Source organism: Oncorhynchus mykiss, chromosome 6 (assembly GCF_057628025.1).
Source record: "Oncorhynchus mykiss isolate SJ-2025 chromosome 6, ASM5762802v1, whole genome shotgun sequence".
In the NCBI taxonomy this organism is placed as follows: domain Eukaryota; kingdom Metazoa; phylum Chordata; class Actinopteri; order Salmoniformes; family Salmonidae; genus Oncorhynchus; species Oncorhynchus mykiss.
This window is the reverse complement of record NC_143027.1, coordinates 38,368,678-38,391,566: the sequence shown is the minus strand read 5'-3', so window position 1 is coordinate 38,391,566 and position 22,889 is coordinate 38,368,678. Positions and strand designations below refer to the sequence as shown.

The 22,889-nt window shown below is 42.0% G+C and overlaps 1 protein-coding gene across 2 annotated transcripts in view; it reads left to right on the top strand.

Moving 5' to 3' along the window:
* Positions 1–22,889, top strand: part of LOC110525897 (netrin receptor UNC5D) — a 216,210-nt gene that overhangs the window by 161,095 nt on the left and 32,226 nt on the right. For both annotated transcript variants that reach the window (XM_021606393.3, XM_021606391.3), the window contains exons 3-6: positions 13,116–13,259; positions 13,994–14,097; positions 19,840–20,020; positions 21,844–22,011. In XM_021606393.3, coding sequence (XP_021462068.3) covers positions 13,116–13,259; positions 13,994–14,097; positions 19,840–20,020; positions 21,844–22,011 — 597 coding nt within the window. The remainder of the gene's footprint in view (positions 1–13,115; positions 13,260–13,993; positions 14,098–19,839; positions 20,021–21,843; positions 22,012–22,889) is intronic.

Genomic DNA, 22,889 nt, shown 5'->3' with positions numbered 1-22,889 from the left:
GTCCAGAGGGGTTCTGATCTATGAAGTAGCAGGGCGTGGTGTACACAGCGGCGGAGTCAGCTTTTAAGTTGCAAAAATATATAACATTTTTCCCAGCATGGCGTTTATCCTGTTCAATAAAGGGAAAATGAAACCTAGCTCGGTTTAGAGCACTTCACTTATTCATTAACTCAAGTCTTTCGTCAAACCCTAAATCAAATAATCTCTGTCGTGGCTTGGCTTTAGCTTTCGGCTATGGGAATCAACTCACGCACGTTCTTTGTCTTTTCGTCCGTTCTTTGTCTTTGTCTTTCATGTCCTCTGCTTTCCTTTTCTTGTTTCTTTGTTCTATAGTTTTCATTGTGTCTTTGTTCTATAGTCTCCTAGGTTATTTGTTCTATAGTCTCCTAGGTTATTTGTTCTATAGTTCTCCTTGTTTCTTTGTTCTATAGGTCTCCTTGTTTCTTTGTTCTATAGTTCTCCTTGTTTCTTTGTTATTTAGGGTCTCCTTGTTTCGTTGTTATTTAGTTCTCCTTGTCTCTTGGTTCTATAGTTCTCCTTGTTTATTGGTTCTATAGTTCTCATTGTTTCTTTGTTATTTAGTTCTCCTTGTTTCTTGGTTCTATAGTTCTCCTTATTTCTTTGTTCTATAGTTCTCCTTGTTTCTTGGTTCTATAGTTCTCCTTATTTCTTTGTTCTATAGTGCTCCTTGTTTCTTGGTTCTATAGTGCTCTTTGTTTCTTTGTTATTTAGTTCTCCTTGTTTCTTGGTTCTATAGTTCTCCTTGTTTCTTTGTTCTATAGTTCTCCTTATTTCTTTGTTCTATAGTGCTCCTTGTTTCTTGGTTCTATAGAGCTCCTTGTTTCTTTGTTATTTAGTTCTCCTTGTTTCTTTGTTCTATAGTTCTCCTTGTTTCTTGGTTCTATCGTTCTCCTTGTTTCTTTGTTCTATAGTTCTCCTTGTTTCTTTGTTCTATAGTTCTCCTTGTTCCTTGGTTCTATAGTGCTCCTTGTTTCTTGGTTCTATAGTGCTCCTTGTTTCTTGGTTCTATAGTTCTCCTTGTTTGTTGGTTCTATAGTGCTCCTTGTTTCTTGGTTCTATAGTGCTCCTTGTTTCTTGGTTCTATAGTGCTCCTTGTTTTTTGGTTCTATAGTGCTCCTTGTTTCTTGGTTCTATAGTTCTCTTTGTTTCTTGGTTCTATAGTTCGCCTTGTTTCTTGGTTCTATAGTTCTCCTTGTTTCTTGGTTCTATAGTGCTCTTTGTTTCTTGGTTCTATAGTGCTCCTTGTTTCTTGGTTCTATAGTGCTCCTTGTTTCTTGGTTCTATAGTGCTCCTTGTTTCTTGGTTCTATAGTGCTCCTTGTTTCTTGGTTCTATAGTTCTCCTTGTTTGTTGGTTCTATAGTGCTCCTTGTTTCTTGGTTCTATAGTGCTCCTTGTTTCTTGGTTCTATAGTGCTCCTTGTTTTTTGGTTCTATAGTGCTCCTTGTTTCTTGGTTCTATAGTTCTCTTTGTTTCTTGGTTCTATAGTTCGCCTTGTTTCTTGGTTCTATAGTTCTCCTTGTTTCTTGGTTCTATAGTTCTCTTTGTTTCTTGGTTCTATAGTTCGCCTTGTTTCTTGGCTCTATAGTTCTCCTTGTTTCTTGGTTCTATAGTGCTCCTTGTTTCTTGGTTCTATAGTGCTCCTTATTTTTTGGTTCTATCGTTCTCCTTGTTTCTTGGTTCTATAGTTCTCCTTATTTCTTTGTTCTATAGTGCTCCTTGTTTCTTGGTTCTATAGTGCTCCTTGTTTCTTTGTTATTTAGTTCTCCTTGTTTCTTGGTTCTATAGTTCTCCTTGTTTCTTTGTTCTATAGTTCTCCTTATTTCTTTGTTCTATAGTGCTCCTTGTTTCTTGGTTCTATAGTTCTCCTTGTTTCTTTGTTCTATAGTTCTCCTTGTTTCTTGGTTCTATAGTTCTCCTTGTTTCTTGGTTCTATAGTCCTCCTTGTTTCTTTGATATTTAGTTCTCCTTGTTTCTTTGTTCTATAGTGCTCCTTGTTTATTGGTTCTATAGTGCTCCTTGTTTCTTGGTTCTATAGTTCTCCTTGTTTCTTGGTTCTATAGTCCTCCTTGTTTCTTTGTTATTTAGTTCTCCTTGTTTCTTGGTTCTATAGTGCTCCTTGCTTCTTGGTTCTATAGTGCTCCTTATTTCTTGGTTCTATATTGCTCTTTGTTTCTTGGTTCTATAGTTCTCTTTGTTTCTTGGTTCTATAGTTCTCCTTGTTTCTTGGTTCTATAGTTCTAATTGTTTATTTGTTATTTAGTGCTCCTTGTTTCTTGGTTCTATAGTTCTCCTTGTTTCTTGGTTCTATAGTCCTCCTTGTTTATTTGTCCATGCGTTCCTCTCCTGCATCTCCATTGTTCTGTTTTTCCCTTTAATTGCTCCCATTTCTTCACCTGCGCCGGTAATAAGAGTTGTGCTCGGCATAGCCGCGGAAAGTAGGGGTGCTAAAGGTTCTGCAGCACCCCCTGCTAATATTTTTTTTTTTTTTAAATGTAATCCCATAAATTTTGTGAACTGGGGCTTTATTAATCCTGTGTGAGTGGACCAAAATAGTTGTCAGCAGTGCAGGTAGCAAAAATTCCCTCAGATCTTTTTGGTTTTAAAGCACAGACTTTGGAGACACATTTAGTGCAATACCATAGGCCTATGTTGGTAACCATATTGAATAGGCAAAGGTATAAATATAAAATACAAATAGTAGGTCTATATGTAGCCTATTAAAATATGTATGAAAAATGTGTTTATCTCATTCAGTTTCACACTCGCGACCCCTCCCAATACCTACTTGTGACCCCCGCAGTTTGAGAACCACTGGTGTAAGCAATATCCAGTCCTATCAGATCAGTGAAAGAATGTAAATGAGGGCAGATGGAAGGGAGCATATTCCTGGAATGAGACCTAGGAGCTAAGAGTCCATGACAGAGGAACACCATTAACATGTAACCTACAAACAGGCAGAAAACAGTAAATAGCCAGCAAACAGACCACAAACAGGCAGTAATCCTGCTGCAAAGAAGCAACAAACAGGAAGCAAACAGACAGCATACAGGCTGAAAACAGTCAGTGACACTACTTCCCCTCAGCAGTGACCTCAGTCTCACCTCACGCTCAACTCTCCTATATCATGAGTGTTGGATTGCTTTTACCATTATGTAATGGGCACTAAAGCCAGGATTGATGTTATCTTTGCCCCAGGATTCCTGTGTGACACTGTTAATGGTGTTGTTAACTGAATGTGCCCAGACAATACAATACACCTCACACACATACCGTACCCTATACAGAATAGGCTCCTTAGGGGTGATATAACTTTATTACATGTCAGACAGGACTGGGTGTATTGAGACCTGTGTTATATTTGTACAATATATCCCTTTTGTTGGGTAGGTACTGACACCATCACATTTCTATAGAGTGCACCTAGAGGTCTGTCATGGGCTCAGATGGCTAAGTCCACCTGAGATCTGTCTGTGCCGGACACTTTCTTGACATGTTCAAATAGTGGACTCAGTCTTTCTCCTCTCAAATGTTCTCAGGGTGCATTTAATGGGCAGTTGGAGCACAACTAGGGTTTTGCATGGAGGTTTTGTTGCCACTAAAAAGTTAGCTTGCACCAGGGTATTGGCAGAACAATTGCTGCAATGCAACAAGGCGCTGTGGCTTTTTCTAGCAATAGTTTGTTACGAAAACCTGTACTGCCCGCAACTGTACTGAACATGGGCTTGCCTATACATTAAGGTGTTGTATACACACGTCAATTCATTCTATTGTTTACATTTCGGAACCCGGTCAATAATAATTTACTTTAGGTTCAACCCAGGACATCCTTGAGCAAACACGGCTTTCCAGCAAACAAAACCAACATAGCAGTGAAGTCAAGAATAATAAAACCCTTTTCCATCGCCCACTGAAAACAGTATGACATCGCTTCCCTTATCTAGCCACAGATGGAGATGAAACTCAACTTGAAAACTTCTGTCCCAATATTTCCTGTACGAGTGGTTGCATTTGCAATTAGGTAAACTCTTTCCCCCACAACTATTGCAGCATAATGCCCTTTTGGCTCACTTGCTAATTCTCTCTGCTTATAATGCCATGGATCCAAACAAGCTATTAATGGTCTGTGTTTCTTTTGTCAGACTTTTGATTTCATTTTAGCAAGCTTTACATTGGATATGATTTTGTTGTTAAGAGGTAAAGAGGAGAGTTGGCTCTGTCAGTGTTGTTGGCCTCTATTTCCAGAGTTAAACAGTGGGCATTGGGCCTAATGGATGTGGCAGGCAATAGCCTTATCTGGATAGAGCAGCCTATCTCTCTGCAGTGAGGAATAAAAATGGTGCATTATAAAATAGCATGTCCCCAAATGCAGGAAATTATCATTTTTTTCTAGCAAGCTTAAAGCTTGAATCGTGTGTGTGTGTGTGTGTGTGTGTGTGCACATGCGTGCAAGCTCGTGTCTGTGTGAGTGGTTAAAGTGTGTGTAGGTGGGGAGAGGCTGTCTGATTTCGTAATAGATTTTCTGTATTAATGCATTAAGTGCCACGTCATTGTTTTAGATAGGCCTATTTTTGAATCCGTGCTTGCCTTATGTGATCATTCTTTCTTTCTACCCAAAGGTTGTGCTAATGTGCTAATGCTGTTTCTCTCCTCGACTGAGAGGTAAGGGTTACATCCTCAATTGTGCTCAAAGTGTTTACATTTACCATGGCTGCCTTGGTAGACTGGGATACACACGTGCGCACCCACACATACAACCTCAACTGCAACAAGTTAAGAACTCCTTAATGGGTAGACATTGTTGATAGTTTAAATTATTGCGGTAAGATCGGGTCAAATACGTCACCCTGCTTCTCATTTATCTGTGGTTAAAACGTCTCGATTTCTACACACGTTTTATATGCTAAACCCTCTAGTGCCTCCCCTGTGAATAACTTTAGCAGGAAGCAGAAACACGGGTGTTGCCAGAGGCCAGTCATGGTTCTCTTAGAGGGTTGGATGATGTGTTAAGAGGGAATGAGGAGGCTTGGTGGAGACAGCAACATGCGCACTGTGCAGGTGGAGCAGCAATGGCTAGAGCACTCCATGGGGACCTTCTGACTTTGTAATACCAACGTACTTACAGTGGACTCTGGAAGTGAAGTGTAGCTCCATGAAATGGCTCAGTGAAAAGGCTTATATTGCAACCCATTATAAGGAATAGGGTGCCATTTGGGATTTAGCCTTATTTGATAATCCCTAGCAGGAAGATGTAGCATCCGTTGGAGGGTTAATAGATCAAAAGCGGGATCCAGGCTCTTCTTATGCTCTCCCTCCTGTCCAACTCACAGCAAAAGCTGAGCCATGGCAAGACAACAGAGCAAATCCATAGGAAGAACAGATTAGCCTTGCTTTGTCCCCTCCAACTATGCTCCCAACACCCTAACCTCCTTTCCTATTTCATGTTTTTCGGCCAATAGCCATGGCTTAAGTCATTCTTTTTATAATTCTGCCTTTTGGATCGCTTTGTCACTTGTAAAACCACTTACATTATTTTTTTAAAGAAAGAAAAGTTGGGTGTAAGAAATCAAGAGGGTTTAGTTTAATATGTCCTGTCAACGGTGCTCTGCCTGTAAACAAAAGGGGTGACATGACAAAGTGCCAAAGCTCGGGTCTGTCTCTCAGGCACACCACCTGTCGTGGACGGTTAGTCCTCAAGGAAATGTGCCTCTCCGATGCTAGAGATATCGGGACCTGCTAACTCTCATTAGCATATTACTCAGTGATGTTTTTCTTTTGGGGGGGGCTTCTGTGACATCATTAGTAATGACCTTCTCTGCTATCTCTTCACCCCATGCTCTGTCAATTGCCATATCTTTGCAAGGGAGTTCTGAATTATGTTTGTGTCTCACTACACATTGTGACTGGTGCTGGCTGGCTGTAGTAGTGATTGGAGAACCTTCAAAGAATCTACTTGTCCATTAAGGATATAATCATGTCTACAGAGATGTCTGTTAATAAAAAAACATTTCCCATCAGAATTTGAATTTGTTTGGACGATAGCAGTGGACCGAGTTCCAACAACATTTGTGCTGTAAAATCAATTTGGGACTAAAGGGATATACTACACGCAGTCTTCGCAAACTGAGCCGACGCAGATCCGTTTGCATCGCTCTTTACGTAGTTCTACGTACATTTGTGCGTTTTGAATATTTCTCAGAACTAGAATAGACTGACGAGTTTCAGAAGAAAGTCCTTTGTTTCTGGCCATTTTGAGCCTGTAATCGAACCCACAAATGCTGATACTCCAGATACTCAACTAGTCTAAAGAAGGCCATTTTAATTGCTTCTTTAATCAAAACAACAGTTTTCAGCTGTGCTAACATAATTGCAAAAGGGTTTTCTAATGATCAATTAGCCTTTTAAAATGATAAACTTGGATCTGCTAACACAACATGCCTTTGGAACACAGGAGTGATGGATGATGATAATGGGCCTCTGTACGCCTATGTAGATATTCCATTAAAAAATCAGCCGTTTCCAGCTACAATAGTCATTTACAACATTAACAATGTCTACACTGTATTTCTGATAAGTTTGATGTTATTTGAATGGACACAATGTGCATTTCTTTCAAAAACAGGGACATTTCTAAGTGACCCCTAACCTTTGAACGGTAATGTATATCAAATCAATTCTCTAGGTTTAATTATTATGTGATTAAACTGATCATGTAAACATTAGTTAACTAGGAAGTCGGGGCATCACGGAAAATGTTGAGATCACACAGTTATAATTTTCCGAATATAACTCTTCAGATATTTTAATGTCTAATCAATTGGTCTTCTATTAATGAATTATTACCTCATCAGTTCTCATTACTGAACATCGCAAACCCTTGGATATCTGCACGGACCTTAGTTTCCATAATGAATCAGCAATATACAAATTGGCAAAATTATTTATTTACTAACTAACTAATCACAGAAATACATACAAAACAAACAGTAGATATTGGTTACTAACAATGATCGAAAAAACCCTAGTGGGGTATGCCGATAAGATGGCTTGGTAGACAAAAGAAAGGGGTGGGGACTGAGAAAGAGCGGGAAAGACTAAATGGATTCACTACACACAGTCGATAATTATATTCATTGATATGCTAATCCTTTGCACATGAACGTCCACTCATTCGAGAATAATTGGAATGTATATATTTACGACCCATGTCGTTGTTGTCTTCTCTGTTGGAATCCTCAATCATCCTGTAGAGTTCATCAGACTCTCTGGTTAACTTTCCCAGAAGTCACAATGTATTTTGTGGTTGTAGGTGGTTAGAATGGTTACTTCAGAGTACCATTCAAAAATGTTCTCATAAAATAGATGCTTCAGCAGTTGTCGGTATTCTCGTTCTAGACTTATGTCATTTCTAGCTGCAGACTAGTAATTATACGTCAAAGATTTGCTCTTATTCTGTAGTGATCTATAGTCTCAGAGTTTAACCATTTCCAGCTGTGTAGCCAAAACTACAGCGGTATTATCTCCGTAGCCTATAGAATTGTAGCCATTTCCTAGGAAGTGGGTTTTATCCTCTGTCAAAGAAGGTGCGATTCTATGATGCCTAATGTGATGTCTTGGCTCATGGGGGTATGGCCACTGACTAGAAAATCCGTACTCTCATTTAGAAGGTTAACATTACATTACATATTTCACAAATAGTTTCATGTTTAATCACATATGTTTCACAATGAATATATGTAAACCTGACAGCTGGGAAATGTACACTTTAAGAGATACAGTTATGGGTGTTTCCTGTGCTTCATGAGATCACCAAATGAAACACACTTGTCACGACTGCCTCTTAAGTATCCGCGGACCATTCCCACATTCTCAAAAGTAGAAATATTGTTTAGTTCTCCCATTTTGGGAATTAGGAGTTTTCTTTCCCTCAATACTGCATGGCAGATTCTAATCTGAAACCTGTAATAACAAAATGGAGAAAACAGAATTTTAAATAAATAAATAAATGGAATTAAGCAAAAAATAAAACCAATTCTATAGGGCCCTTATTAATCCATCCATTTTATATATATTTTTTATTTATTTAACCTTTATATAACTAGGCCTGTCAGTTAAGAACAAATTCTTATTTACAATGACAGTCTACCAAAAGGCAAAAGGCCTCCTGTGGGGACGGGGGCTAGGATTAAAAATAAAAAAATAAATTAAAATATAGGACAAAGCACACATCACGACAAGACAACAACATAGCATGGAAGCAACACATGACAACACAGCATGGTAGCAACACATGACAACACAGCATGGTAGCAACACAACATGACAACAACATGGTAGCAAAACAGCATGGTAGCAGCACAAAACATGGTACAAACATTATTGGGCACAGACAACAGCACAAAGGGAAAGAAGGTAGAGGCAACAATACGTTGCGTGAAGCAGCCACAACTGTCAGTAAGAGTGTCCATGAAGATAAATGGAGATAAAACTGTCCAATTTGTGTGTTTGTTGCAGCTTGTTCCAGTCACTAGCTGCAGAAAACTGAAAAGAGGAGCGACTCAGGGATGTGTGTGCTTTGGGGACCTTTAACAGAATGTGACTGGCAGGATGGGTGTTGTATGTGGAGGATGAGGGCTGCAGTAGATATCTCAGATAGGGGGGAGTGAGGCCTAAGAGGGTTTTATTAATAAGCATCAATGGGTGGGTCTTGTGGCGGGTATACAGAGATGAGCAGTTTAGAGAGGAGTATAGACTGCAGTGATGTTTCCTATAAGGAGCATTGTTGGAAAATCTGATGGCCGAATGATAATGACGATTTAGCCGCTCGAGAGCACCCTTACCTGTCGATCCATAAATTACATCTCCGTAACCTAGCATGGGAAGGATGGTCATCTGAATCAGGATTAGTTTGGAAGCTGGGGTGAAAGTGGAACGATTACGATAGAGGAAACCAAGTCTAGATTTAACTTTAGCCTGACGCTTTGATATGTACTGAGAGAAGGACAGTGTACCGTCTAGCCATACTCCCAAGTACTTGTATGAGGTGACTACCTCAAGCTCTAAACCCTCAGAGGTAGTAATCACACCTGTGGGGAGAGGGGAATTATTTTTACCAAACCACATGGCCTTTGTTTTGGAGGTGTTCAGAACAAGGTTAAGGGTAGATAAAGCTTGTTGGACACTAAGAAAGCTTTGTTGTGGAGTGCTTAACACAATATCTGGGGAGGGGCCAGCTGAGTATAAGACTGTATCATGTGCATATAAATGGATGAGAGAACTTCCTACTGCCTGAGTTATGTTGTTGATGTACATTGAGAAAGACGGGTATGGTGGTGTATGGGATCGAGCCTTGGGGTACTCCCTTGGTGACAGGCAGTGGCTGAGACAGCAGATGTTCTGACTTTATACACTGCACTCTTTGAGAGGTAGTTGGCAAACCAGGCCAAAGACCCCTCAAAGACACCAATACTCCTTAGCCGGCCCACAAGAATGGAATGGTCTACCTTATCAAAAGCTTTGGCCAAGTCAATGAAAATAGCAGGACAACATTGCTTAGAATCAAGGGCAATTGTGACATCATTGAGGACATTTAAGGTTGCAGTGACACATCCATAACCTGAGCGGAAACCAGATTGCATACCCAAGAGAATACAATAGACAATACAATATCAAGAAGCCAATCAGTTGATTACTGACAAGTATTTCCAACACTTTTGGCAACATAGAAATAAAGTTAGGATCAGCTTGATCTCTCCCTTTAAATAAAAGATGCACCGTGGCTGCCTTGGGAACCTCCTCAGAGAGGAGAGACAGGTTAAAAAGGTCAGAGATAGGCGTGGCGATGGCAGGGGCAGAAACCTTAAAGAAGAAAGGGTCTAAACCATCTGACCCAGATGTTTTTTGGGGGGTCAAGTTTATGGAGCTTCTTTAGCACCTCAGACTCAGTGACCGCCTGCAGGGCAAAACATTCTAGAAGGGCAGGGGAAACAGAGGGAGGAGAATCGGGGCTAGTTACATTAGAAGGGGTGGGAGATGAGGAAATGTTGGACGGGCAAGAAGGCATTGCTGAGTCAAATAGGAATCCTGTGCTCCTTGTCAGTAACAATGACATCATCAAGAGCCAGTCAGCCTGAGTGTGCGTGTGCCGAGCCTTTCGCCAAATGGAATTCTTGAGGTGGAGTAACTCTGCAAGATCACGGTCGAACCAGGGGCTGAACCTGTTTTTAATTCTCATTTTCTTTATGGGGTTGTGTTTGTTTACAATACCACTGAAAATCAAAAAATAAGGTCCAAGCGTCTTTGACAGCTGATTCTATACCAATTTAGGCCAGGTCATGAAAGTTTTTTAGCAAGCAGCTATGACAAAAAGTGAAAAGAATATGGCATCACAACAAACCTGCCAAGAGAGGGTCGCCCACCAAAACTAATGGACCGGGAAAGGAGGGCATTAATCAGAGAGGCAACAAAGAGACCAAAGATCACCCTGAAGGAGCTGCAAAGCTCCACAGCGGAGATTGGAGTATCTGTCCATAGGACCACTTTAAGCCGTACACTCCACAGAATTGGGCATTACGGAAGAGTGACCAGAAAAAAAATCCTTTGCTTTAAGAAAACAATAACCAGACACATTTGGTGTTTTCCAAAAGGCATGTGGGAGACTCCCCAAACATATGGAAGAAGGTACTCTGCTCAGATGAGACTAAAATTGAGCTTTTTGGCCATCAAGGAAAACCCTATGTTTGGCACAAACCCAACACCTCACATCACCCTGAGAACACCATCCCCACAGTGAAGCATGGTGGTGGCAGCATCATGCTGTGGGGATGTTTTTCATTGGCAGGGACTGGGAAACTGGTCAGAATTGAAGGAATGATGGATGGCGCTAAATGCAGGGAAATTCTTGAGGGAAATCTGTTTGTCTTCCAGAGATTCGAGACTGGAACGGAGGTTCACCTTCCAGCAGGACAATGCCCCTAAGCATACTGCTAAAGCAACACTCGAGTGGTTAAAGGGGAAAGATTTAAATGTCTTGTAATGACCTAGTCAAAGCCCAGACCTCAATCCAATTGAGAATCTGTAGTATGACTTAAAATTGCTGTAAAAGGTGGATCTACAAAGTATTGACTTTTGGGGGGGGGGGGGTGAATAGTTATGCACGCTCAAGTTTTCAGTTTTTTTTTGGTCTTCTTTCTTATGTTTCACAAGAAAAAAATATTTTGCATCTTCAAAGTGGTAGGCATGTTGTGTAAATCAAATTATACAACCCCCCTCCCCCCAACATCCATTTTAATTTCAGGTTGTAAGGCAACAAAATAGGAAAAATGCCAAGGGGGGTGAACACTTTCGCAAGCCACTGTAGCATAAAGCTCACAAAAAAATTATAATGACTTGGGGCTAGCCATTGTAAGTTCAGAGTCGCTCGCCTCAACAGTGCGTGTGTGCTGGAGGCAAACGAAAGATCGTGAGTGTGGCGGGGGTACCTGTACCAGACAGGGGGAGACAGGCCAGGGCAGACGGTGAACAGATCGCCAGGTGGAATCCAAGCAGCAGTGCAGCAGGCAACAGGAGTAGGTGTCACCCACTTGGGAGAAGCTTTTTTATGGAGGCAGATTCCTTGTAGAAAATGCCAGGGGATGGTCTCTGAACAGCAGGAGGGGGCTTCAAAGGCCTCCAGTTCCAGGTTGGATGGTGTTTTCAGCTTTCTGTTTGTTTGCCAGAGCATTTGCCGTATAGCTTGGAAATGGGAATCTTTGGTAGTTCAAATCCTTCCCGGTAATTTTGTCCAAAATCAGGTTGTAGGTTTGGAGTTTTGATTTGGAGTGAAGGTTATGTTGTGGAGGGTAGGTAGTATGCTGTAAATGTCCTTGCCGAAAAATATAAGTTTATCTTAATCTAATCTTTTGTAAAAACATGCTGAAAAATGCTAGCTCACATGCAGCTGTCTCTCTCTCTCTCTCACACATTAATATCCATGTTAATATCCACATTAATATCCATGTTCCCTGCAGTTATTTAGTGTGGAGTTGAATTGTTATTTATTCAAAACTCTGATATGCTGTGCAGTAAATGTGCTGTTATGACTCAATGAGCATGTCAGATTAGGCTGCATTTATCATTTATTGTTGTGTGCAGGAGAGGAGAGCGGGGTGGGGGGTGTTAAGAGACTCCAGAAATTGCACCATATTCCCTATATAGTGCACTACTTTTGACCAGAGTACTACACTATATAGGGAACAGGGTACCATTTTCTGTCATAAACCCCCCACATTGCATCTTTTCTTTAATCCTGTGTTTGGGAAGCCTGCAGGCTATCGAGGCTCTGAAAAGGGGGAAAGAAAACACACATGGCAGATCCCTAAGCCCATGACTCAGATACAAAATGGAAGCCTTTAACAATTCTAAACTGTGTGACAGGTCTGCATAGATTTCAGTTGGCGAGTTTTGCGCTGCGCCGCTAAGAGGATTTCAGAATCTGGGAGAGTCCATTCGTACAGATACACTTTAATGTGCTTGTTCTAAAAATGTGCTGCGTTTGCATTGTGCTAGCTGTGCTTGTGTCACTGTGGTATATGTACTATTATTGTGTCATGGTTATTGTACATACTAGAGTATTCTTTTGAAGCAGGTCTGATGTTAAGCTTGTTAGTGGGGATTATGTTGCTCTAGGCAACTATTTTTCTTGTTCGCACTATTTTGCATCACGCACAACAGAATCCTAAGAGAGGCCTAGGGGACTGCCTATTTCATCTGTGATGCATTTTCAATACCCAGCATAGAGTAAAGGGAGAACAGAATAACATTAGACACACTGATTGGAGCAGTGTGTCAGGCCACCATAAAAACCAAATGTATTTTTAAAATTGTATTTTGGGAAACCATTGATCAATACTACCAGACAGACTTTCTAAATATTTGATCAGATCCCACCCTCCTCCCCTTTAAATATGTTGTTAGGATCTCTCAACTATGGTTAGCACATTCCAAGGACTGAGAACTAGAGGTCCTGTAAATGTTCCTGGTACTTTGCTGTGATCTCTAAATAACACCTGATCTAACAAGTAAGATCACTTATTGGCTGTTTCTGTCCACTATGCAGGTCTGAAGGTGCGTGAGGTGCTGATCAACGTGTCCCGTCAGCAAGTGGAGGACTTCCACGGCCCAGAGGACTACTGGTGTCTGTGTGTGGCCTGGAGCCACCTGGGCACCTCCAAGAGCCGCAAGGCCACGGTACACATCGCATGTGAGTAGCCTACATAACAATGCACATTTTAGTTTTTTGCGCTAGCACTAACATACTTGATTCAACCAATCAACAAGCCTTTAGTTTAATCAGGTATGTTAGTGCTAGAGCACAGAACCAGGCTTTGGAAACACTGACCCATAGAATTAGAATGAATAGAACAGGTGTCTCCATTCAGGTCAATTTTGCCATCATGTGTGGACTGGTGGCCATTTTGAGTGTTGCCAGGAGGTTGCCGGTAGAATTGCCATGGTTAGAGGTTCGATCCCCATCATACTCATTATATTTATATGGTAATACCACAGTCTCACATTACAGTGAATGGACAAAACTGCACTGCAGGAGTAAATAGATTAAAGCAGAGTGCAACGTAGAGAAAAAATGATGTCCTTGGCATATACTGTAAAGCTTCATGGGCATATTATAAAGTATATGTACTCATCAGCCAGTGCAGTCTATCCTCCAAATGACCTTGGGAACCTGCAGGCAGATGAAGGAAGGAAGGAAGGAAGAAAGGAAGGAAGGAAGGAAGGAAGGAAGGAAGGAAGGAGATGAGCTCCCAATTCATCTATCCCCCCCAGCCCGTTTCTCACTCGCAAGGTTGATACTGTGTCCAAACCAAGGGCAGGGCCAGGCAGGGAGAGTGGCAGTGGCAAGTGGTGTTAGTGATGGGGAGATTGAGGGCAGGCTGGACATGGCACGGACTGACAGCACGGTGTTCTCTCCCCACACAGACCTGAGGAAGAACTTTGAGCAGGACCCCCAGGGGAAGGAAGTGCCAATCAAAGGGATGATCGTGCTGCATTGCCGCCCCCCAGAGGGAGTGCCCACGGCAGAGGTAAGACCCCAGCTTCCCAGTCCTTAACACTTAACACCCCTCCAACAAGATGAGAGCCTCTCTGCGCAGGGGAACAGCTTACCTTACACTCCAGGCTGTTGAAATAATCTAGATTTGAACATTTTAAATCTTTGCAGCAAGGGGAAACTGTCTGCTTTGAAAATATATTTCTTCCCAACTGTGTAAATGGGAGAGGTAGGCATACACTACACACTGTGATTTGTTATAATGACAGTGTTGTTGTTTAATGCACCTATATTTTGTTGATGTTAATTGCTGAAAAAGAACATCGCTCCAATTTTAATAATTGTAATGGTTCTAGTTTCTTACATATATATGCAATGGGTGCATGGCCCATGAGCACTATGCACATGTTTATATAGTTTGGTGTCTATTAATTGAGTAGCATTTTGATCACTGGTCAGTAGTTCAATCAGATTTCAACCAAAAAAACAGATAAGATGTTTGGGGTTTTTTGACGTTGAAAAGAACCCCAGGCTGTAGTGACGCCACAACACTACGATGCAGTACCTTAGACCGCTGCGCCACTCGGGAGCCCACACCTTAATGTGAGATGAAACACATTGAACTGACTCAGCCTGGGTTCCAATTTCTATGACACAAATAAATACTGAAAAATTGCAGGGCTCCGTCCCCTATTCCCTATATAGTGTACTACTTTTGACCAGGGCCCATGATGCACTATATAGGGAATAGGGTACCATTTGGGGTACCAAATGTAATTGGACACAAATGGTGAAAAAAACACATTGGATAAAAATAAAAAAAGCACACTGGCGTGCTGCTGTGCGAGTATTTGTACTACATGCTATTTTCATTACTGCTTTTGATTCATTTAGCCTATTTAAGTGAAACTGTAGAAAAGGAACTAAACTTAGCTTGTTAAACTCAGTGTTATTCCATTGTGGAAAACAAAATGGATATTACATTCCACATGTAATTGCATTCCTTTCATGTTAGTTTCTCCCACAATACACAAACTTTACTGTTCACATCAATCAAAGGGAGTAATTGTAAATGGGTGAATTGCTACTTTTTGGGCGTATAAAGAATTCAATGTTAGCCACCTTGATGGGGAGTATGTATGTACTCCGTGAATTCATGTTTGGGAAAGGTACTCTATACTTAACGATATTATATTATACTTAGCTATATAAGTTAGCATATAGCAGCACCCCCACACATTCAGCCTTATGTGCCCTCATGCTTCTAATTCCCTAGCCCTGCTCCCTCTGTTGTTTCCTCACAGTTCCTCCAAGCAGGGCCGGATCTAGCCTAATAGAGATTTTGGTCGGGCCCCCTAGCAGCTGGGGGCTGTAAGCGGCTGCTTATGTCGCTTATGCCTGGAGCCGGCCCTGCATCCAAGCCAGCAAATGATGAGCCAAGCAATTACATTCCCAAGCTTGGTCAGGCAGTGTAGTGAAGAGCTCTCCCTGCTCCCTCTATTTATTTCCTTAAGATAAGACAGATCTAGGTGGAATAGGAATGTGCTGCAGCCACATTGCTCAGGGGAGAAGAGGTAGCATTTGGGATGCAACTTGGAGGCGGGCCAGCTACACAACCCCACTTTGTGTTCCCTTATCTTTTTTGATTAACCTCCTGGCTGGTGACCACAGCAGCGGTGGCGATAGCTCCATCACAGCCCTCCCCGGTCTGTATGTATGTCAGGTTCACACAGACATGAACACACAGAGGCAAGTTCAAAGCCTTTGATTTGGCTCAATCTGTGTGTGCATGCTCGTGGATTACTAACACATTTGGTGGTGGCATCCAACACAGTCTTCAGTAAGCCCCCACGTTATCTTCCTGTCCCTGGGGCTTGTCTTTCAGAGTTGTTTAATCCATGTAATTGTCTTGATCAGATATACAACAATTTAAAAAGTTACCCCTCCCACACTGTCACAGGCTACGCCGCTGGTATCTACGGACCTTCCATGGCTCCTCAGAACTGTTGGCTGAAGGGGAGCACTACGAACTCTGTGTGTGTCCCAAATGGCATCCAATTTCCTAGTGATTGGGGGAAAAATTGATACAGTTACATATTGGGATATTATTGTTGACGATATTGTATCGTTTTGACAATATCGCAATATTATTTTTACGCTAGTTGGCTATACCTGCACCTTAACTCATTCATAGCTTGTTCTCCGTGTTCTTTTAAAATACAGGGCCAATTTGTTTTCAGCACTTTTTACAATTGATTTCTCAGCCATATAGTGAATATTGAATCGTAATAAAATCACAGTATGGAATCGCAACACATATAGAATCATGAGAATCGCAATACATATCGTATCGGCACCTAAGTATCGTGATAATATAATTTTGTGAGGTCCCTGGCCATTCCCAGCCCTACTATTTCCTACTATTTGACTACTAATGTAGTGCATTTCTTTTGACTAGGGCCCATAGGGATCTGGACAAAAGCAGTTCACTATATAGGAAGTACACTGCCATTTGGACACACCCTGTGAAATCCTCAGAGAATCAGCCATGACTCGATGACTCAGCATTTCTATGCTCTTACCTGTTTAAAAACTTTAGAGTGCTATTACCTGTTTAAGCACTTTAGAGTGTGTCACCTTGAAACTACAGTAACTCCACAGGAGAGTAGGGAAGGGACAAAGATCCAGTCGTACGGTAGTGTCACCCAGAAAAGAAAAGCTGCACACTCTCAGAGCCAATGCAATACATTTATCAACACTTCCACAGCTATGCTGCTGAGTGTCACCCACCCATATGCCTCTAAAGGCGTCTGCATGCTAGGTTCGGATTGCTCCTAACGTCTGTGCCTCGCATACTCCCTAAAAAGGCTGCTTGAAAAATGAGAAAAAAATTGCAATAGTCCTGTTTGTCCCTGTTGAGATGCCATAACCAGTTTACACTTCCTCAAAATAGTCTGAATTCATATAAGATAGGTCAAGAAATATGTAATGAATTTATCATTTTTGGTGCACTATTTCTCAATTGAAAACATTTGCATGAAAATGAGTAATCTCTCATTGAACGACAACAAACATAATTGAATAATCTTTACTGTTGACCAATCACCGATGAAGCAGCGTAGACTTCGGCTACCAAAATGTAGCTTGCCTCAAGAAAAAAATGTGTGTGCACGAACAGCCAAAAAAAACTCTTGCCAAAGACGAAAATTACTTTTTTTTCCACAAGTTGTTGTCATAATATACACAAACTGTTTTGGATTGGAAGCATGAGGAAACCTTACTTGTCACCCACCCACCCAGGTCTCTGATTGTATCTACACTATATATACACAAGTATGTGTACACCCCCTTCAAATTAGTGGATTCGGCTACTTCAGCCACATCCGTTGCTGACAGGTGTTTAAAATCGAGCACACCACCATGCAATCTCCATAGACAAACATTGGTAGTAGAATGGCCTTACTGAAGACCTCAGTAACTTTCAACGTGGCACCGTCATAGGATGCCACCTTTCCAACGAGTCAGTTTGTCAAATTTCTGCCCTGCTATAGCTGCGCTGGACAACTGTAAGTGCTGTTCTTGTGAAGTGGAAACGTCTAGGTGCAACAACAGTTCAGCCACGAAGTGGTAGGCCACACAAGTTCACAGAACGCAACCGCCTAGTGCTGAAGCGTGTAGCGACTAAAAAATGATCTGTCCTCGTTTGCAACACTCACTACCGAGTTCCAAACTGCCTCTGGAAGCAATGTCCGCATAAGAACTGTTCATTTGGAGCTTAGTGAAATGGGTTTCCATGGCCGAGCAGCCCACACAAGCCTAAGATCACCATGGGCAATGCCAAGCATCAGCAGGAGTGGTGTAAAACTTGCTGCCATTGGATGCTGGAGCAGTTTAAACGCGTTCTCTGGAGTGATGGATCACGCTTCACCACCTGGCAGGCTGATGGACGATTCTAGGTTTGGCGGATGCCAGGAGACCGCTAACTGTAAAGTTTGGTGGACGAGGAATAATATTCTGGGGCTGTTTTTCATGGTTCAGGCTAGTCCGCTTAGTTCCAGTGAAGGGATGACATTCAATGACATTCTAGATGATTCTGTGCTTCCAACTTTGTGGGAACAGTTTATAGAAGGCCCTTTCCTGTTTCAGCATGACATTGCCCCCATGCACAAAGCAAGGCCCATACAGAAATGGTTTGTCGAGATCGGTGTGGAAGAACTTGACTGACCTGCACAGAGCCCTGACCTCAACCCAATCGAACACCTTTGGAATTAATTATTACTCCGACTGTGAGCCATGCCTAATTGCCCAACATCAGTGCCCGACCTCACGAATGCTCTTGTGGCTGAATGGAAGCAAGTCCCCACAGCAATGTTCCAACATCTAGTGGAAAGCAGAAAAGGGGGGGACCAACTCCATATTAAAGCCGTGATTTTAGAATGAGATGTTCGATGAGCAGGTGTCCACATACTATTGGTCATGTAGTGTATCTTTATCTCAGTTTGACATGGCGACAGCTAATCTTTCTGGGGTCCAAACACACAACAAAAATACATTACAGACATAAGACTTTACTGTCACCCACCCAAGCCTCTGGCTCCTCTCTGCTCTAGGAGATTAGAGGTCCTCCCTTGCCCACAGTCCTCCCAAGCCCCAGACCCCCACAGAGACACACAGCCTCAACCTGAAGAATATGACCATCACTCCGTTGGCGCAATCTTCATCATAATGAAATCACAGAACCCCCTTGTGTCTGTGTGGGGGCCCTGGAAACCTGCTGTCTGTCAAGCCTGTAACACTGATAACCGCATCCTAATTGAAACAAATGTGCCAATTAGGTAATTCATCTCTCACATCCTCCGCCACACACTTACAGGGCTAATTTGTCCCGCCACAGTTTCTCTTCTTCCTTCTGCCGGGCGTATCTTTTCATCATTACCCTAAGGCTGTTAGCAGCGGCAGGCGACAGCCCGGGAATGTAGAGCAAGTGCTACAGATCAGCAGTGAGGGCCAGGCAGATTGTGCCACTCTTTAATTGCCTCTTTCAACTTGCAAATTTCCCCTGATCAAATTGAAATAAATACATGAAGAGGAAAATACTCTTCTGCCACCGCCACTGTTGCGTCATCTAGTCGGCTCTCATCCAGTGATACATTGTTTTAATCATGGAACATTAGAGTAAATTCCCAGTCTTTTCCCCCTTATCTTTTAGCTTTAGTACATTAACTGCTTGCCTCTGATGCCAACCTGCTAAAGGGTATCTTTTAATTGCACCTTGGAATCCAATGAATGTGTTTTCCAAGGCTTGTTTAAAGTGAAGGGAATACAGGCTATTCCCAGTTCTACTCTTTCTAGGTCATAAATGTATAGTCTTCAATGACATCAGATTGGTTGTAGTTTTGCCTATCCATGAAAACATTTTGTGAGTATGGGTGTGTTTGTGTGCGCCCAGTGCAGTGCAATAAGTGTGCACGTTTTTTTGCAGTTCGAAAACACTCCATGCGTTTGTTTTGCACCCTATAAATCCATCATTTCTTCCAGTGTGAATGCAATTTGCAAACGCAGCGATGCAGCTCCATATACCAGGGTAGGAGCAGTAAAGCATCACTAAGTTTGTAATTCATAATTCGTTTTCCTCTCTGTGTCTGTGTTGCTGGTAATAGGTATGGCCCTCCTCTGACTGCCTAATGGCTGTGGTCACGTGATTGGGTGATGTGGTGTGGTTGTATAGGTTGTGTGCTATAATAAGTCTGTAATAACTCTCTCACTCTCTGGGCAGGTGGAGTGGTTGAAGAACGAAGAGCTAGTGAGCTCCCTGACGGATGACAACATTGACACCCGAGCTGACCACAATCTCATCATTAACGAGGCACGGCTGTCCGACTCGGGAAACTACACGTGCCTGGCCAGCAACATTGTGGCCAAGAGACGCAGTGCCACAGCCACTGTGGTTGTTTTTGGTAAGGCTCCGGTCGCGGCTTCACCCATTAGCTGACTGCGTTTGTCTAACGTAGACCTAGTTTCCCAGACACAGATAATGGAGAATCTTCATTGAAGATGTTTTGTGCGGCAGTAGGCTTAATCTGTGCTAGCGAACCAGCCCAAAGTGTTTAAGGTGCACCTCAGATCAAGTTGCTGTCTGTTTCATGCCCCCACACAAATGAATGAGACCCATCTCAGTGTTTTTGTTTAAAAAAAAAAGATGTTAGATTTTTATTTATTTATTTCACCTTTATTTAACCAGGTAGGCAAGTTGAGAACAAGTTCTCATTTACAATTATGAGCTGGCCAAGATAAAGCAAAGCAGTTCGACACATACAACGACACAGAGTTACACATGGAGTAAAACAAACATACAGTCAATAATACAATAGAAAAATAAGTCTATATACAATGTGAGCAAATGAGGTGAGATAAGGGAGGTAAAGGCAAAATAAGGCCATGGTGGCGAAGTAAATACAATATAACAAGTAAAACACTGGAATGGTAGATTTGCAGTGGAAGAATGTGCAAAGTAGAAATAGAAATAATGGGGTGAAAGGAGCAAAATAAATACAGTACGGGAAGAGGTAGTTGTTTGGGCTAAATTGTACAGGTGCAGTAATATATGAGCTGCTCTGACAGCTGGTGCTTAAAGCTAGTGAGGGAGATAAGTGTTTCCAGTTTCAGAGATTTTTGTAGTTCATTCCAGTCATTGGCAGCAGAGAACTGGAAGGAGAGGCGGCCAAAGGAGGAATTGGTTTTGGGGGTGACCAGAGAGGTATACCTGCTGGAGCGCATGCTACAGTTGGGTGCTGCTATGGTGACCAGCAAGCTGAGATAAGGGGGGACTTTACCAAGCAGAGACTTGTGGATGACCTGGAGCCAGTGGATTTGGCGATGAGTATGAAGCGAAGGCCAGCCAACGAGAGCATACGGGTTGCAGTGGTGGGTAGTAAATGGGGCTTTGGTGACAAAACTGATGGCGCTGTGATAGACTGCATCCAATTTATTGAGTAGGGTATTGGAGGCTATTTTGTAGATGACATCGCCGAAGTCGAGGATCGGTAGGATGGTCAGTTTTATGACGGTATGTTTGGCAGCATGAGTGAAAGATAAATGTATTATTCAAGGAGTTAATTCACTGCCTCAGTATTTATGAAATGTTATGAAAGGAATGTGCTACTGTTTCTTAATCTCATTTAAAGACATGTTGCTTATGAATTATGCATTCGCCAGACGCCTTGGAGCAATGCGACGGCTCACAAGCTTTGGTAGCATTTGTTAGAAAACTTTTTGTCTCCACTCATACAAATCACAGACCAAACAAACCAGACCACAAAGTGGTTGACTACTTAGTAAGTGAACCTCTCATTCATTCTGACTTCATCTGCCCGACTGTATTAATGTGCAGTGGCCTATTTGAATGGATTCCTCTTATCATTTTTGTTCTTAGTTTTTTTCTCTTTGATTCAAAGAGCTTTGACAATTGAACTGACAATTAACGGAAGAGTAGTTCACATTTTCCACATTTGATGTACTGTACTCAGTATTTTCAAGCTTATAGTCATGGAACATTGCTAGTCATCAATACCTCTAAACTGTTGTCTATATAGTTAACTCTGTGGGAGATTAGATTAGTTTAAATTAAGTTTCCCTCTCTTCCTCTCCGCTCTCTCTCACCCATCTTTCTTTCTTTCGCTATCCATCTCTCTCTCCATCCATCTCTCTCTCCATCCATCTCTCACTCTCTCTCTCTGTCCGTCTGTCTCTCGCTCTCTCACCCCTATCTCTCTCTCTGTAGTGAACGGTGGATGGTCGCTGTGGACAGAGTGGTCTCCTTGTAACGTGCCCTGTGGTCGGGGTGTCCAGAAACGCTCCCGTACCTGTACCAACCCTGCCCCGCTCAACGGAGGAGCTTTCTGCCAGGGCATGTCTGTGCAGAAGATCACCTGTAATGCGCTCTGTCCAAGTAAGCCCTTATGCCTCATGAAGTACCGTAGAGCTGGTGAATAGACAGCCTCGTTCAACCATCATGAGATCACATTCTGTTTCTCTTCTCGCAGAGGTCAGTCGGTTTCACCAGGCAATAATATACTGTTATCTATTGGGCATATCTCAAAGGGCAAAGCAATTTGACTTGCAAGGACATACAGTACATATAGCATGCTCAACTTTATGACTTTATGAATATAGTAGGCTTGCCATGCAGGCATCTAAGTGCAGAGTAAACGTGAATACAACATCTGGTTATGCAAGACTATGACAACTTTTATTATATTGTGTGTGAGTCCTATAGTCTTTGTAATTAATATATGTTGTATGCTGCTGCATGCCTGCCATGGTGGTCTGAATTAGTTTACTTATATATATATATACACACACACACACACACACACACACACACACACACACACACACACACACACACACACACACACACACACACACACACAGTTGAAGTTGTAAGTTTACATACACTTAGGTTGGAGTCATTAAAACTCTTTTTTTTCAACCACTCTACAAATTTCTTAACAAACTATAGTTTTTGGCAAGTCAGTTAGGATATCTACTGTGTGCATGACGCAAGTAATTTGTCCAACAATTGTTCACAGACAGATTATTTCAACTATAATTCACTGTCACAATTCCAGTGCGTCAGAAGTTTACATACACTAAGTTGACTGTGCCTTTAAACAGCTTGTAAAATTCCAGAAAATGATGTCATAGCTTTATAAGCTTCTGATAGGCTAATTGACATAATTTGAGTCAATTGGAGGTGTACCTGTGGATGTATTTCAACGCCTACCTTCAAACTCAGTGCCTCTTTGCTTGACATCATGGGAAGAC